This window comes from Kryptolebias marmoratus, linkage group LG3, assembly GCF_001649575.2.
Source record: "Kryptolebias marmoratus isolate JLee-2015 linkage group LG3, ASM164957v2, whole genome shotgun sequence".
NCBI lineage: Eukaryota > Metazoa > Chordata > Actinopteri > Cyprinodontiformes > Rivulidae > Kryptolebias > Kryptolebias marmoratus.
In genome coordinates this window covers 24,109,360-24,122,884 of record NC_051432.1, presented here as the reverse complement: position 1 = coordinate 24,122,884, position 13,525 = coordinate 24,109,360, and the positions used below count along the sequence as shown (strand labels likewise).

At 42.1% G+C, this 13,525-nt stretch overlaps 3 protein-coding genes across 5 annotated transcripts in view; 2 read left to right on the top strand and 1 right to left on the bottom strand.

Annotated features, from left to right (window-relative positions):
• Positions 1-5,285, top strand: part of ccdc88aa (coiled-coil domain containing 88Aa) — a 22,455-nt gene extending 17,170 nt beyond the window's left edge. For 2 of the 3 annotated variants that reach the window (XM_017416824.3, XM_017416823.3), the window contains exons 25-29: positions 369-556; positions 1,850-1,930; positions 2,407-2,610; positions 2,780-2,845; positions 3,603-5,285. In XM_017416824.3, the coding sequence (XP_017272313.1) occupies positions 369-556; positions 1,850-1,930; positions 2,407-2,610; positions 2,780-2,845; positions 3,603-4,690 (1,627 nt within the window). In that variant the 3' untranslated portion in view covers positions 4,691-5,285. The remainder of the gene's footprint in view (positions 1-368; positions 557-1,849; positions 1,931-2,406; positions 2,611-2,779; positions 2,846-3,602) is intronic. The other variant, XM_017416827.3, reaches the window with a different exon arrangement.
• Positions 5,286-6,152: 867 nt separating this feature from the next.
• On the top strand, positions 6,153-8,636 carry mettl26 (methyltransferase like 26). The gene is made up of 6 exons (XM_017416858.3): positions 6,153-6,499; positions 6,681-6,843; positions 7,903-7,962; positions 8,050-8,117; positions 8,266-8,344; positions 8,426-8,636. Exons 1-6 carry the CDS (start codon positions 6,306-6,308, stop codon positions 8,480-8,482), a joined length of 621 nt encoding a protein of 206 aa, XP_017272347.1. The 5' UTR covers positions 6,153-6,305; the 3' UTR covers positions 8,483-8,636.
• Positions 8,534-13,364, bottom strand: wfikkn1 (WAP, follistatin/kazal, immunoglobulin, kunitz and netrin domain containing 1). The gene is made up of 2 exons (XM_017416857.3): positions 12,339-13,364; positions 8,534-10,658 (listed from the first exon to the last, which is right to left on the bottom strand). The coding sequence occupies exons 1-2, from the start codon at positions 12,594-12,596 to the stop codon at positions 9,141-9,143; spliced, it is 1,776 nt and encodes a 591-aa protein (XP_017272346.1). The 5' UTR covers positions 12,597-13,364; the 3' UTR covers positions 8,534-9,140.
• Positions 13,365-13,525: the final 161 nt, after the last annotated feature.

Below are 13,525 nucleotides of genomic sequence, written 5' to 3'. Positions count from 1 at the left end.
TCAACCCTGAGGAGACCCTAACCCTAGCACTGAGTTAAAACGCCCTAACCACGTCAACCGTGAGGAGACCCTAACCCTAGCCCTAGCATTTTCAAATCTTAGCAATATTTCTATTTCAAATCTGAATGTTGGATTTTCTGATTTTTAATTGCAAAGCTGGCCACTAATTAGTTTGTATGTTTGTCTCTTAACAAGATTACCTAAAAACTAATGAACAGATTTTGATTAAATTTTCAGGAAATCTTAAGGTTTGTTACAAGAAAAAATTGATTAAATGTTGATGTTAATCCAGATCATTTGTAGGTTTGTGCTCTCTGATTGCTTCTAGTATTTAAATCGTTTTTCGTTCTTCCTATATTTGCTCACAGACGTGGAAGCTGGATAGCTCTGAAATTAAAGAAACTAATCAAATCCAGCAGCCGTGAGCATGGACCTGAAACCGTTGCTGAGCCCCAGTTCTCCTCTCAGGACAACAGCTCCTTCGTCAGCTCAGATGGCTCCGGATGCTCAGCCTCCAACTCGGCAGGTGAAGCCATCTCACAGCAGCGTAACAGCAGTGAGTATGACCTTCTCCAGCTCATCAGATCGTCTGTCGCACGACTGAGCAGATGATTTGGGAGTTTGTTCGTATCTGGCCCCATCAGGGAGTCAGCTGCAGTTTCATCTTCAACCGAAGTTGCATTCTTCTGAAACAAATTCAGCAAATCTAGTTTGTCGACTGCTGAATTCGAGGAAAAACGTATCTCAAATAAACTTGGCTTAAAGCAAATCATTGTGAGAAGTGTTTGTAGCTTTGCTTGTTTTTTAAATTGTGCCTATTGTTAACAAACTTTACACAGTGTTTTTAAAGAAAATTTTAATGCATTTTATAATGAAAAATGCTGGTTTTTAAATGTGTGTGACTGCACTGACTATAGAGAAAAACAATTAGTTAATTAAAGGCCAGCATTGCTTGAAGGAATGCATATTGCTGCTGCCTTTCATGCCAGGGTTTTAGACTAAAGGGTTGCAATTTGAATGATTTAAGACTCAAGATGTCACACTCAGAGTATGTGTTCGAAATGACTCAGAACTACAACCACATCAAAGTTTTTCTCAATATCTGTAAAACCGACTGAGTTATAACCATTTTTGTGCTGGCTAATTTTCATTGGCTGTGGTGACCATCTTGAACTGGATTGACTCTAGAAGTTAATCAGCTGTAGATGTACCTCCAGTGTTTACTTTCTGAAAGTTTCATTAAAATCTGTTGAGTGTTTCATGAGATATCCTGATAACAAACAGAGTTGACTCAAACGATTAATTCACAGGTTTTAAGCAAAGATCTTGCACAGTGCGCTTATAGTATGTGACTCTCAGCTACTACCACACCACATTTAGCTCAATATCTGGAAATTTGATTGAGTTATAGCCATTTTTAGTGTTTTTGAAGGTCAGTTGGCTGTGGTGGCCATCTTGAACCAGGTTAACTCCAAAAGTTAATCAGTTTTAGATGTACATCCAGATTTTTTCAAGTTTCATTAAATTCTGTCCAGTGGTTCATGAGATAATGAACTGGACAGAACACACAAGCAAAAACATTATTGTCCACCTTCACCTTTAAGCTTTGGGTGATAATAATTCCTACATTAGATTTTCTTAACTGATAACTTATTTCACTTTTTTATATCAAGCAAATATTGCATATCATGTCCAAAGACTCATCCGGTGTGTCTCCTGTGTCTCTCTCTTGTCTGTATATATTTATTTTCTCCTTCCTTCACCCTTGGATTCCCCATTCCCTCTTGTCTTTTCCTTCCCTCCTATCATCATATGTCTGTGCCCCATGTGGTCACACTTTGTCAAAAAGCCCTCCTGAAAAGGTTTCCCCGTTTGAGAACCAGACTAAAGAACAGAGACCACGTCAAGTTCCTCTTCCGCCGTTCCATGTGTAAGACTCTGATCCCTGTGTCTGCTCCCATCTTGACTGTAGCCTTTTGTTTTGTTTTACTGCTTTATGCTACTATATCACTCTGTAATGCTTGCAAAACACCGGCTTAACGTTCATTGTTGTCAGCAGTCCTAGTGAGTCCATCAAAGCCAACTTCATTTCATCAGACTTCTCTCAGTCAGGATGAGTTAATTCCTCTAATATTCCAGCTTTAAGCGTTTTATGTTCCTGCTGTTTTAGAGCAAATCTCTAATGTATTATTAGAACAGCTGAGAATAAAAATACTGCATTGCAGGAAAACACTGATGCTGCATGAGCTTTGCCCTGCCAGAAGCCCACTGCATTCTGGGGAATTTATAAGTCTGTGCTGCCCAAAATAAAATAAAAACTAGATTCCTCATAATCTTCTTGACCATTTCACCTGTCTATCCTTTTCCCCACATCCACTTCTTCCGTTCCTTCATTCATCAATGTAGCTCTGAGCAGCTTATCCTGCCCCTCGGCCTCATTTGAGGCAAAGCAGGATGAGTCAGAGGCTGACGTGGAGGAAGACCCACTGACTTCATCCTTTACTACCTCCATTTTGTCCATTCGTCACCATCCCACCACTCTGCCATCCGGATGTTTCAACAGCTCCATAACTGACACTGTTCCAGATATTTCTGTGCTGTGGGTGACAGGTAGAGGCATCCAAAATCTACTCTTCTGTTTCATTTCATCCTTATTAATGCTAAAGTAGAACACCATGTAGAAACAATAACAACCCTTGCATGCTTTTCTTGGTAAAAGGTGAGACTGTCAATCACTTTCTATCTACCACTCAGTGGTTTCTCATTTTATACCTTGCAGACAAAAATTCGAATGGCAGCACTGTGCCATCTGGATGTGAGGACAGCGACGAGCTGCAGAATCACGGTAAAATCTTCTGGATATTTAGAGGATTCAGTCAGCATGCAGATGTGTAGCCAGCTCAGGAATTAGGGTAAACCCTTCAAATTGCAATCATGACCTTATTTTTTTTTAAATTAATCTCTTGGCTGGTCTCAGAGGCCAACAACTGGTTCAGGAAGACTTGACTCTGCTGCTCCCTGTTGGCCATTATGAAAATGATACAACTAAGAGATCATTTTCAACTCCAGCTATGAGAAAGATGGGGTGTTGTGTAAAATGTAAATAAAAACAGCATGCAATGATATACAACATATACTCCTATCCAAAGAAGAACCAGAACTGCTGGACAGATACAATCCTTCAGACAAGAATAGGATAACAGTCCCCTCCAACACCTCCAGCAGCTGCTCTTCTCAGGTCCTGGACGTTTACAGACTTTAGTCAAAGAAGAGGAGACGCTTCGCAGTAGTAAATTTGATCCTGTTACCACTTTTTTGAGATGTGTTGCTGCCATAAAAATCAAAATTACCTGATTTTTCTTCCATAGGACTGTACATTTTTTTCAGTTTCAACATTAGATATGTTTATTGTTTCATTGTGAATAAAATATGGGTTCATGAGATTTGCAGTTTATTGCACTCTATTTTACATCCCTTATATTCCTTAGTTACATTTTACACAATTTCACAACTGTTTTGGATATGAAGTTGTACAATATATATAATTTACTTCTCTACATGTTGTGTTATAGTTTTTTAAAATGACATTAATTTCTTTCCAGGGCTGAATGGAATTCATAGTCGTGCCCAAAGTGAGAGCAGCAATGAGTTCAGCTTGAGTTTGGAAAATGAGCCGTGGTCAAACGGCAGCAGTCCTGTCCAACAGCCCCCATCGTGCAACTCCTCCTCCCTCTACCAGCCACCCAATGATGCCTCCACCCCCCAACGTCATATAAAGCTGCAGCAGCACAAAGAGAAAACCTCTACTGGGCCAGTTCCCAACAGCCAGATCTCAGATACCCAGCCTGTACAAAAAGAGAAAGATCCTGTGGCGTCTCAAGACTTCTGGCTCACAAGAGGTACTAAAACCATCCGAAAGGGGTCAAAGAGCAAGGTGGCGCGTCGGTCATCAGACTCAGGAGGCTCAGGCAAAATTAACTATGAGCTCAATGGGATAACCCTAAGAAATGAAAGCACTCGAGCCTCTGCTTATTCACCAATCACAGTGCTGTATGTTCAGGGTAAATCATCCTCCATGTCTGGCTGCCTCAACTGCTTCTCCACCCCTCTGGTGAAAGAAGGACGACTGAATGAGTTCAGATCCCCTAAAAGTCTCCCCCGTTCCAGCAGTGTCATTTCCACAGCAGAGGGCTCATCTCGACGCTCCAGTGTCAGCAGTGACTGCCGGGTGACGTTTAAGGCTGAGCCTGTTCAGGTTTCAGAGGAGAACGGTGCACAGGAGGAAACACCGAATCAGAGTCAAGAATTAGACTCAGCCTCGAAGAACAGTGAGCCTGACCTCATTCCTCCCGCTAAACCTCCAAGAGATCCTGCAGTTGTTCTCACAAAGCACCAGAAATCTCCTGTGCAGGAGTCACTTCTTGGCTCTTCGTTCACGTTTAACTCTGTTTTCTCAAACACAATCTTCAGCGATTCTGAGGTCACTACAACAGCTAGCCTAGACGTCCTGGACATTGGTCAGACGTTTCTCTCTCCGAATCCATCGCTGGTGCACAGCTCTCCCCTTGAGAGCCAAGGATTTGCTGAGAAGACATCACAAACAGTGCTTAGCTCTGGAAATGAGCGAAGTCAAAATGCAGAGCGTGCAGATGGGTTTGAAGGAAGGAGCCAGCTGCTGACAATCACATAGAAGCAGCCCTCATGTATGTTCAGTCATTTAGATAAAATAGTTTTTTTCCACAGCAAGTTTTCATCACATCAGTGCTAGCACACCTTATTTATCATACTGTATGTATTCACACTGTTCCCTGCTTTCTGATTGTAAAGTTATTTTTATAAATATGTTTAATGAAGAGATGTTTAGATTCTTTTAGATTTGATTTTATGTAATTCTGGTTGAATATTTTAGTTCTTCGGGGTATTAATTTCCTCAGCAGCAGATCCAGTCAGTTAAAGTTGTCTGTGTCCATCCTGGTTTTCTCTTGCTTAAAAAAACAATAATGGTTTATACATCTGAATGAAGGATTGATATTCTCTTTTCTTTTTCTCCATAATTATTTATTTTGGTAAATGTCAGTGAATACTTTGCCTATTTATCTTTTCTTTGCCAATTTGACAATCATATTTATGTTGTTTGTGTTTGCCAAAATGTTTTTTTCTTTATTTAGATTTTATTTTATTCACATTAAACCCTATAAATTATTACATTCCTCTGTGCAACTCTTGGATTATACTGTATGTTTGTTTGTGAGAAAATGTGTGTATCTTATGAGATAGAATATAAACCTGAATAGTATTTTCCCATAATAAACAAAGTATTAATATAAAAAGTATTTTTATATTTCATTTGTTTTTAATATTTATTATATATGTAACATAAGACAAACAAATGTATCCAGCATATTACAAAAAAATAATGTTTACAAGTTTCTAACAAAGCAAATTAAGACATCAATTAAATTTTCTTCAGCAATACATAAGTTAGTGTGCTTGAAAAAGTATTTTTCAGTATTTTAAAGCAACCCAGTCAGATTCTGAGGAAAACAAATCTTAAACACGTGTTCACCTTGTTTGTTCTGAGACTAGGGCTAGTAGTTTTTCCTCACAGACAGGAATATACTCAATCTTTAATTCTGAAATAAATAAACTTATCCACAGCTCTAAAAATCATTCTTGGGTAAACCCCAATTGTTTCAGGATCATAAAAACACCTTTAGTTGAAGGACTTTACTTATTTATAAATTAAATTAAATTAAATTAAATTAAATTAAATTAAATTAAATTAAATTAAATTAAATTAAATTAAATTAAATGTTAGAAGTATAAAAAGGACTTTGAATATTTTGAGTTAGTGTGAAATTCACCTAATAGTACTGTAACTAACAGGTTAGTTATGTCAACATATTAATATTTGCTGGTGATGTCTGGGTGAAACTTTCATTTAAAAAGTCTAATTTTCGTCTTCCCAAATCATTGAGGATTGGATATATAGGCGAAAAATAACTGTAAATCCTAATCTGACTGAAAACTACTAAATGTAAAGTTTATTCTGGTCTAAATTCGTATTTTTCTTACATTTCCTGTTTTTAAGATGGAGCACGAGGACGTGAACCCGCCCCGTGTTCTGATTGGCTCTGGGGCCAAACACGTGACGCAACGCGGAAGTCGATGCATTCCTACTAAAAAACACAACATTCGTGTCTGTCGTTGCGAGCGCTCAGTGTGGTGTGAGTTAGCCGAGCTAGCTGGAGTGGTTCCAGAAATTATTCCGTGTAACTCGACGACTGTACCCGGGCCTTGGCACGATGCTGAGCGCCGCCGCGGCAGAAAGGAACAAGGAGCCCATCCTAGCGGTGCTCCGGGACAGCGTGAACACCGGGAGACCCCTGCAGGCTCTGGAGGTATCCTCCGGTACCGGACAGCACGTCGTTCACTTCGCGCAAGCTCTGCGGAACATAACCTGGCAACCCTCTGAGTATGACCGCCAGTCTCTCGTCAGGTAAACAAGTCGTGAAGCTCACTTTTGATTATAAACCAAATGGAGAAGGCTGACCTTCTAACTTGTGTATAACAGCCTTTCTTTTCTTTTCTTTTTCATTAAACCTTGTATGCTGCTGGTCGTGCGCGTTTTGTTTTAGTGAGCCTGAAATCACCACGGTGTCTTTTGTTTCCATCCTCAGTATAGAAGCGTATAGAGCTCACTACAAGCTGAACAATGTGAAGCCTGCCATCCACCTGGATGCTTCTCAGCCCCATCAGTACTGGGGAGGGATTCAGCCCGAGAGCCTGGACCTGGTGCTCAACATCAACATGATCCATATTTCTCCTATGGCTTGTACAGAGGTAGAACCGACCGCTCAAATATTTACCTCGATGGGATGCATAGATTATTCAGATTTAACCTGAAACTAACCCTTTCTTTCATAACCAAACTCGGCCCCCTAAAGACATCAGTTTATTATTTTGTATAAAATCATTTGACAAACTGTAGATTTATGCATCATCTAACCTAACTATAATCTGAATACTTTATTAGGACATGCTTTATGATCTGATGCTGAAACATGATAGGGACCTTTTGAACTCATTTATAACTAATAAGGTAAATACTGAACTTTCTTAATTAAGTTAATCTCCAACAGATTATTTCCAGTAACAGCTTTTCACCTCTTCAGTTCTTGACCCCACCTTTATAAATAGGATTTTTGGTTGTTTTTTAAAATGTTGGAATGGAAAGAAGGCTTACAATTCTTTCAAAAATATTTTCTTCATCACTTAAACTAATCTCTAGGCACTTAAGTGGCAATAAGTTGCTTTAGCGTGAAATAATTTGAGTTTAATGATGATTTATAGTCTGATAACAGCCTAAATGTCAAATTTCTAATACTCTTTTTGTATATAAATCAATAATTTGATTATTCCTCATAAGTAAGAGGTCAGACCACATGAGGCTGTAGCAGCAGAACTGCGGTGTGTTTTGATTTTAGCGTGTTGTTTTGTTTAAGTTTATTTTATCTGATAGATATTGTATCATTTCTCTCTAACAAACCCTTCTGGTTCGGCTTGCTCATGTATTTCCTTGCCCTGGTGTTCAAGTCACATAAAAAAGGGAATAGGTTTATTTCACTGCAGACATTTTGACGTAAAAGAGGAGGGAAAGCACCAGTGTTTGAACGAGGCCTGCATTCCACTTCTGCAGACATGCATGCTAGGTGTTCTGTTTAAATTCAACTGAACGGGACTTCTTTTAAATGAAGACGCCTGTGCTTTCCTTACTCTTTGAAAGTCAAAATGTCTGCTGTGGAAGAGCTCTTAAGATGCGTAATACTAAAGGATTTATTATTCAGCCCTCCCTGCATGTGACTCGATCCCAGCCTAAACACGCGACTGTTTTTCTTCAAGGGTTTATTCAAAGGGGCTGCGGTGCTGTTGAAGCCACAGGGTCTTCTTTTGACATATGGGGTAAGTGAGAACCATTTCATGCTGTTATCTGATTTAAACATTAACATAAAAGTGTAATAATTACCTCCGTGCGACCAACTCTTTCAGCCGTATGCAGTGAATGGTCAGATCAGCCCTCAGAGTAATGTTGACTTCGACTACAGTCTACGGCAGAGGCAAGCCACTCTTTGTTTTATTACTCCTGACGTTGTAAAGAAGGGTTGGCGTGTTTAAAAATAACTGGGAGGTGACAGTCATGTGAAAAAAAAAAGGTCTGCTTCAGAGCACAACAACAAACCAAAAAACAATAGTTTTATGTTGTAGGAACCCAGAGTGGGGACTCAAGGATATCTCGTTTCTCAACTCCTTTGCCCAAAAAAATGGTTTATTCCTGGAAAAAATAGTAAGTATTCAGTTCCTACAACAATCCAAAGCATGTTTTATCTCATTGTGGGTGGTTGATTTGTATTTTGTGTTTTTCTAGGTGGATATGCCAGCCAACAACAAATGCCTCCTGTTCAGGAAGGAGAGTTTGGTGTGACGGAGCCTGATGTCAGCTCTTTGCATGAACACCGGTTTTTTGGAGCAGGAAGATCAAAACGCCTTAAATTAAACTTGGAAGCACAGATATGCAGCTCAATGTTTTTAAAATCACATTAGCTCTGTAATTAAACACGCATTATTAATTATTTTAAGCTGAATTGTTTTTCTGTGTTGTACAGTTGAGCTAAAGCCTTACAGACATCTGTATTTCATTAAGCCTCAGACAAACAGCTGCTTGTTTTATTATTTTTTATTTTAAATATTTTTGTAACAGTGACTCAGCAGAAGTGCTTTTAAGAAGTGGTTAAATCAGATTATACAATACATAAAACACATAAATATTTGTTCCAGACACCTATGTAAATAAGTATAATAATAAAAACCTACAGGTTATAAAGTATCTCAAGAAAAAAACATGCGACGTGATGAACTTGTTCAGCTGTTATTCTAGCTCCTATTTTATTTTTCACAATACAAGAAACATGCATCAGAAGACACTCGTATTTAAAGTTAGTAAAAACTTCAGCAGTGGTTATAAATGAGTTCACAACACATCTGGAATGTATTTAAACTTGAGTAGGAATGAATATATATAAATGAGCTCTCTGAATTTTATTAAAATGCTGTTTAATATCAGCTTCTTTGTCCTGAAACTTTTACAGTGCCTCACACGACTTTTTATTTATAGCATCTCGCAGCTTTTTGAGTCTGCGTTCAGTTATGGCTTTGACGTAGCTGTCTGACTGGATGATGGCCATACCGTCCTGCACCGTTCCCATCACCAGCAGGGGGTTCTCCTCGATGGTGATGTTAGGACAGGGACAGCTCCAGTCAATCTTGGGGATGGTCACCTCCAGGTTTTTGGTACTGAAGAAAGTCAGGCCCATCTTTTCATCCCTCAGGACTTCTTCCAAGCTAAAGCGAGCTAGGCCAGAGTCCAGATCCTCAACGAGCTCCGTCAGCCGGCCGATGATGGCAAAGTCACTGCGGCACAAGCTGGGCATCATTTTCCCTCTCATCCGACACGTCCTGCATGGCCGCCGTTTGGCTTGCGGACAGTTTGCCTCACATTCCTTTTTGGTGTGGAAGTTGTTATCGTTCCCATGGCATCCACCATAAGCGAAGGCCTGGCACTGCTTCATCAAGGAATTCCAGGCCCAGCGTGCCTCCCAGTTTTTGCAGGGACCCTGAACCGCCGGCAGGGCGCAGACCCCCATCCCCTCTCTCTGGCAGGACGCCTTGCACTCCTCGTACGTCTCAAAGCGGTTGCGACTGTCATCACAGCCGCCGTTGTTGAAGGTCACGCAGGAGCCCAGCTTGCTGTCGTAGAACCAGTCGACGTGTTGTTCTCCGCTGCAGACTCTCAGGTCGACCTCAGCCAGGCAGTCTGCGGGGGAAAACGGGCGCCCCATGGGCATCTCGGGATCTTCGGAGAAGTCATCATCTGCTCGGCGAATGACAGATAAGGGATAGTCGGCACGAAGAACTCCTGCAGAGTTCCTAGCGATACATGTGTATATGCCCGTATCCCACACCTGGGCGTTATAAACAACCAGCTGCCCAATGTTTGTTATAACCACGTTGCCATACATCTGGTCGGGCTTCATGACTAGTCGTTCACGCCGATCACTTTGTTTCTCCCACGTAACATCAGGCCTGGGGGCTCCAATGACATCGCAGTGGAAGCTGACTGTGCCTCCAACGTAGATGGATTGATGGTGGGGGTTGGAGTACAGCGTGGGAGGCATGGGGTCCTCCTGAGAGGATGTCGGGGTGGGGTTAACTGTCGTGTCCTGAGGGATCGGACTTGTATGGGGACCGGCGAGGTAGAAGCGGCATGGAATCACAGTTAAAGTCACCCCCCGGATGCAGGCTTCTGCATCCATGTAGCACCGGTTGAAGTAGGTGAGGCCATCCGACGCGCAGGTGAAGTTGGGCTCCTTCTCGCAGCGGTCCCGGCACTTGCAGACAGGTTGGCCGTCCCAGATGTCACAGGTCGCTCCCTGCTGGCTGCAGATGAAGCCCTCGCAGGTCGCCGTGGAGGCAGGGGCCCCGTCTCCATTACCTCCGCCCGTCCCGTCTGGCTGAGCGGGGGTACCGTCCGAAAAACGAGCTGCGACGCAGCTGTTGAGCCCGCACACGTTAGTGCAGCATTTCTCAAAATCAGCACAGTCCTGAACATAAATGAAAAAAACAAATCAGTTTAATAAACGTAAAGAAAACGGAATTAACCAAAGTTTAGAGCCTGGAGGAACATTTAAGTCTCTGAACAGCGAGTTCTAGTCCTGCCTCAAGTGCAGTGATTTAAAGTAACTACCTTCAACCTTTTTGTTTGCACTGGTTAAGATCGAGTTTTTAAAATTCTGGGTAAGTTTACGAAAAAAACAAGAAGCCTTGTGTTAAAACATAGGGTGACCTGTTACATCTTTTTGTGTTTTTCCGACCCAAAGAAAATTTGGTGTTTAAAACATTGTGACAACGGTCAGACAGATAAAACTCTTGATCTAGACTTCAGGATGTGTCCGACTGGATATCACAGGGTCTGCATCATTTACACACATCAAACTGAAGGCCCAGCTCGGAGGAAGCAGCGTTTGCTCACATCAACCATGAGTGATACAAATATAACAGCTGCTTCAAGGCTTGGATAAAATGTAGTCTTAAGTGAATAAAATCAGTGAAGCTGCTGCTTTTTAAGCTGTGCGTTAACAAATGTGTATTTTCTGACATGTTTTTCATTTCCTTTGACAGCTGTTAATAATATCTTTCCTGTACTACAGTGACGGTTCCTCTTGATGGCAAATGTAATTCCTTCTAATCAATATAAAAAAGCAAAAAGGTCATAATCAGCATTCTTTGCAATATTGAATGTTGGTGACTTCTAATAAGTGCTGTTAGCGGCAGGCCTTTAAAAAGCGCCACCTGGTGGTCATTCCGTGCCAGGCCACCAGGTGTGTCACTGACGGGCTTTGAAAGCGTCCTAATGAGGACTTCAGTCTTTTCATGATTTCAGAGGTAGCTCATCACCACTTATATCCGGGCCATGGCCCACATGACCCACTCTTATTTAATAAAGTGGGACTTGGAGGAAAACTGCAATTGTAATTTTAACATTTGAACGACTGTTTTATTGCTTAAAGTCTTATATGACTGATTTTTTTCTTAATGTTTAATTAGACTCCTGTGCCTGTATCCTTGTCATTCCAAAGGCAGCTTTAGGAATGACAACTACCATCCACCCCATGAAAAGGTTAGAATAAAAGTTTGGATGACTTAAAGGTACTAACAGCAAAGTCAAAATTATACAGTAAATCTGCACAAAACTGTTCTCATATCAGTGTGTCCTTAAAAGCAAAACTTGAGCATTTGTTACAGGTCAAACCTTAAACTTACCGTCGAACAGAAGTTCTGCAGAACCTGTTTGTGTTTAAATGTTGGCGCTCCTTCATATTTCTTCTCGACACTTGTCTGACTCCTTATTGCTCTTTTCTTTCATGTTTAGCAGCAGATTAACTCTTATTATTCCACCTACAAGCTTTGTTTACTTTGAGTGTGGACCTGCATTTCCGAATTGCCTTCCACATATCTGGAAAACTAGAGGAGCAAACGCTTTCAATCGTTCTGCATCATTTGATATAATTCAGAATCATATTTTTCATGTCTGATTTCATACTTTTGCAATGAGTACCTTTAATCATTTTAAACCGGTTGCACTAAAGTTCAGCTGTCCCACATCACCTTAAATCACCCTGTGCTGCAGCAACAACAGCCTACATTAAACCTTAAAGATCTCCTTTTTGAAGTAAAAAACAATAAAGCATATACTGTAGCTGTCTTAGACCAGATGATCTCACCTCGTCCACGCTGCACTCCCTCTCGCAGGTGCTCTGCGCATCAACCCAAAGGTTTGAGTTCAGCTTGTTGGGACAAAACCCTTCGTGTTCCACTCGGGATCCTGCCACACTGGCGCACAAAGAGAACTCCAGAAAGTCGCCCACCAGGAGCACCAAGAAGCACGCGTGGGTCCATCCTGTCAGGGGCTTGTTGGGGCAGGTTGCGCTGTGCCAAACTGGATGTTTGTCTTCCAATGGGCGCAGAGGGATTTCACACATTGTTGTTGTTTTCAATGAGGCGCAAACCGAGTAATTCCATCCCTCCTTTGGGTCTACGGAGGAGGAAGAAGAAGAAATCCGATTTCAAATCTGTTCCTTTTTAGTTCTCCTGATGTTTAAGGCTTTAAAACAGAATTTATACCCCGGATCACAGACAAGACACGCCAACTGGATGCATGAAACGAGTTTCCGTGATTCTCTGATCCCCAGTGAGCGACGTTCCCCTGCAGGAAGAGCGAGCGAGGCGAGCGGCGGCACAATGAGGGGGGGAGAGGCGCACCAGCAGCCTTTCTGGGAGGTGTGAATGGAGGAGGGAGAGGGCAGCCCCCTCTGACCGCCCCCCACGCTCCTCCAGTGTCTCAAACTTTTATGAAGCGACACCGTGAGCCACACAACTGGACAAACATTGTAAAAACATCAAAAAGCAGCGGGAACGGCCGCGCGCACGGAGAAACGTGTCCAGAATATTCCCCGTTTCTCTCTTTAAAAACATTATTTTGGGTATTGCTTAAAGTTTTCATGCAGTCCAGGTGGTTGCAGAGCCCCCCACCCCCACCCCCGAGGCGCAGGACACGAGGCATAAAAAGCCGAGCACGAGGCGTGTCGCGTCATGTCTCCCAGAAACAACATGTCGTCTAGACAGGGGGGTCAATTTGCCAGCGGGCCTCAGAGATGCCTCCGTCAGGTGGGAACACGGAGAGCTGCACATTTCCAACAGTGTGCGACTCATATTTATGCTGGCAGGGCTCAGGAAGGGGGTGAGAAGCAGCTCTCCCCCCCTACACCCCCCCTTCTCACCCTTTCATTGGCTGTGACCCCTGCAACCTCTCCGTGACTTCTGACCGCGCTGCATTCAGGCGCTGCAGCCCGTTACCCAAAAACTGGCCAATACCGAAGGAGCAGCTAATCAATTCAGCGCCCCCCCCCCC

Bases quoted from the DNA above. Each gene is read 5' to 3' on its own strand.
- mettl26 (XM_017416858.3), top strand. From the start codon at position 6,306: ATGCTGAGCGCCGCCGCGGCAGAAAGGAACAAGGAGCCCATCCTAGCG. The intron at 8,118-8,265 runs GCAAGCCACTCT...TTTATGTTGTAG, and splicing joins GACTACAGTCTACGGCAGAG to GAACCCAGAGTGGGGACTCA. The intron at 8,345-8,425 runs GTAAGTATTCAG...GTGTTTTTCTAG, and splicing joins GTTTATTCCTGGAAAAAATA to GTGGATATGCCAGCCAACAA.
- wfikkn1 (XM_017416857.3), bottom strand. From the start codon at position 12,596: ATGTGTGAAATCCCTCTGCGCCCATTGGAAGACAAACATCCAGTTTGG. The intron at 10,659-12,338 runs GTGAGATCATCT...ATTTATGTTCAG, and splicing joins GGGAGTGCAGCGTGGACGAG to GACTGTGCTGATTTTGAGAA.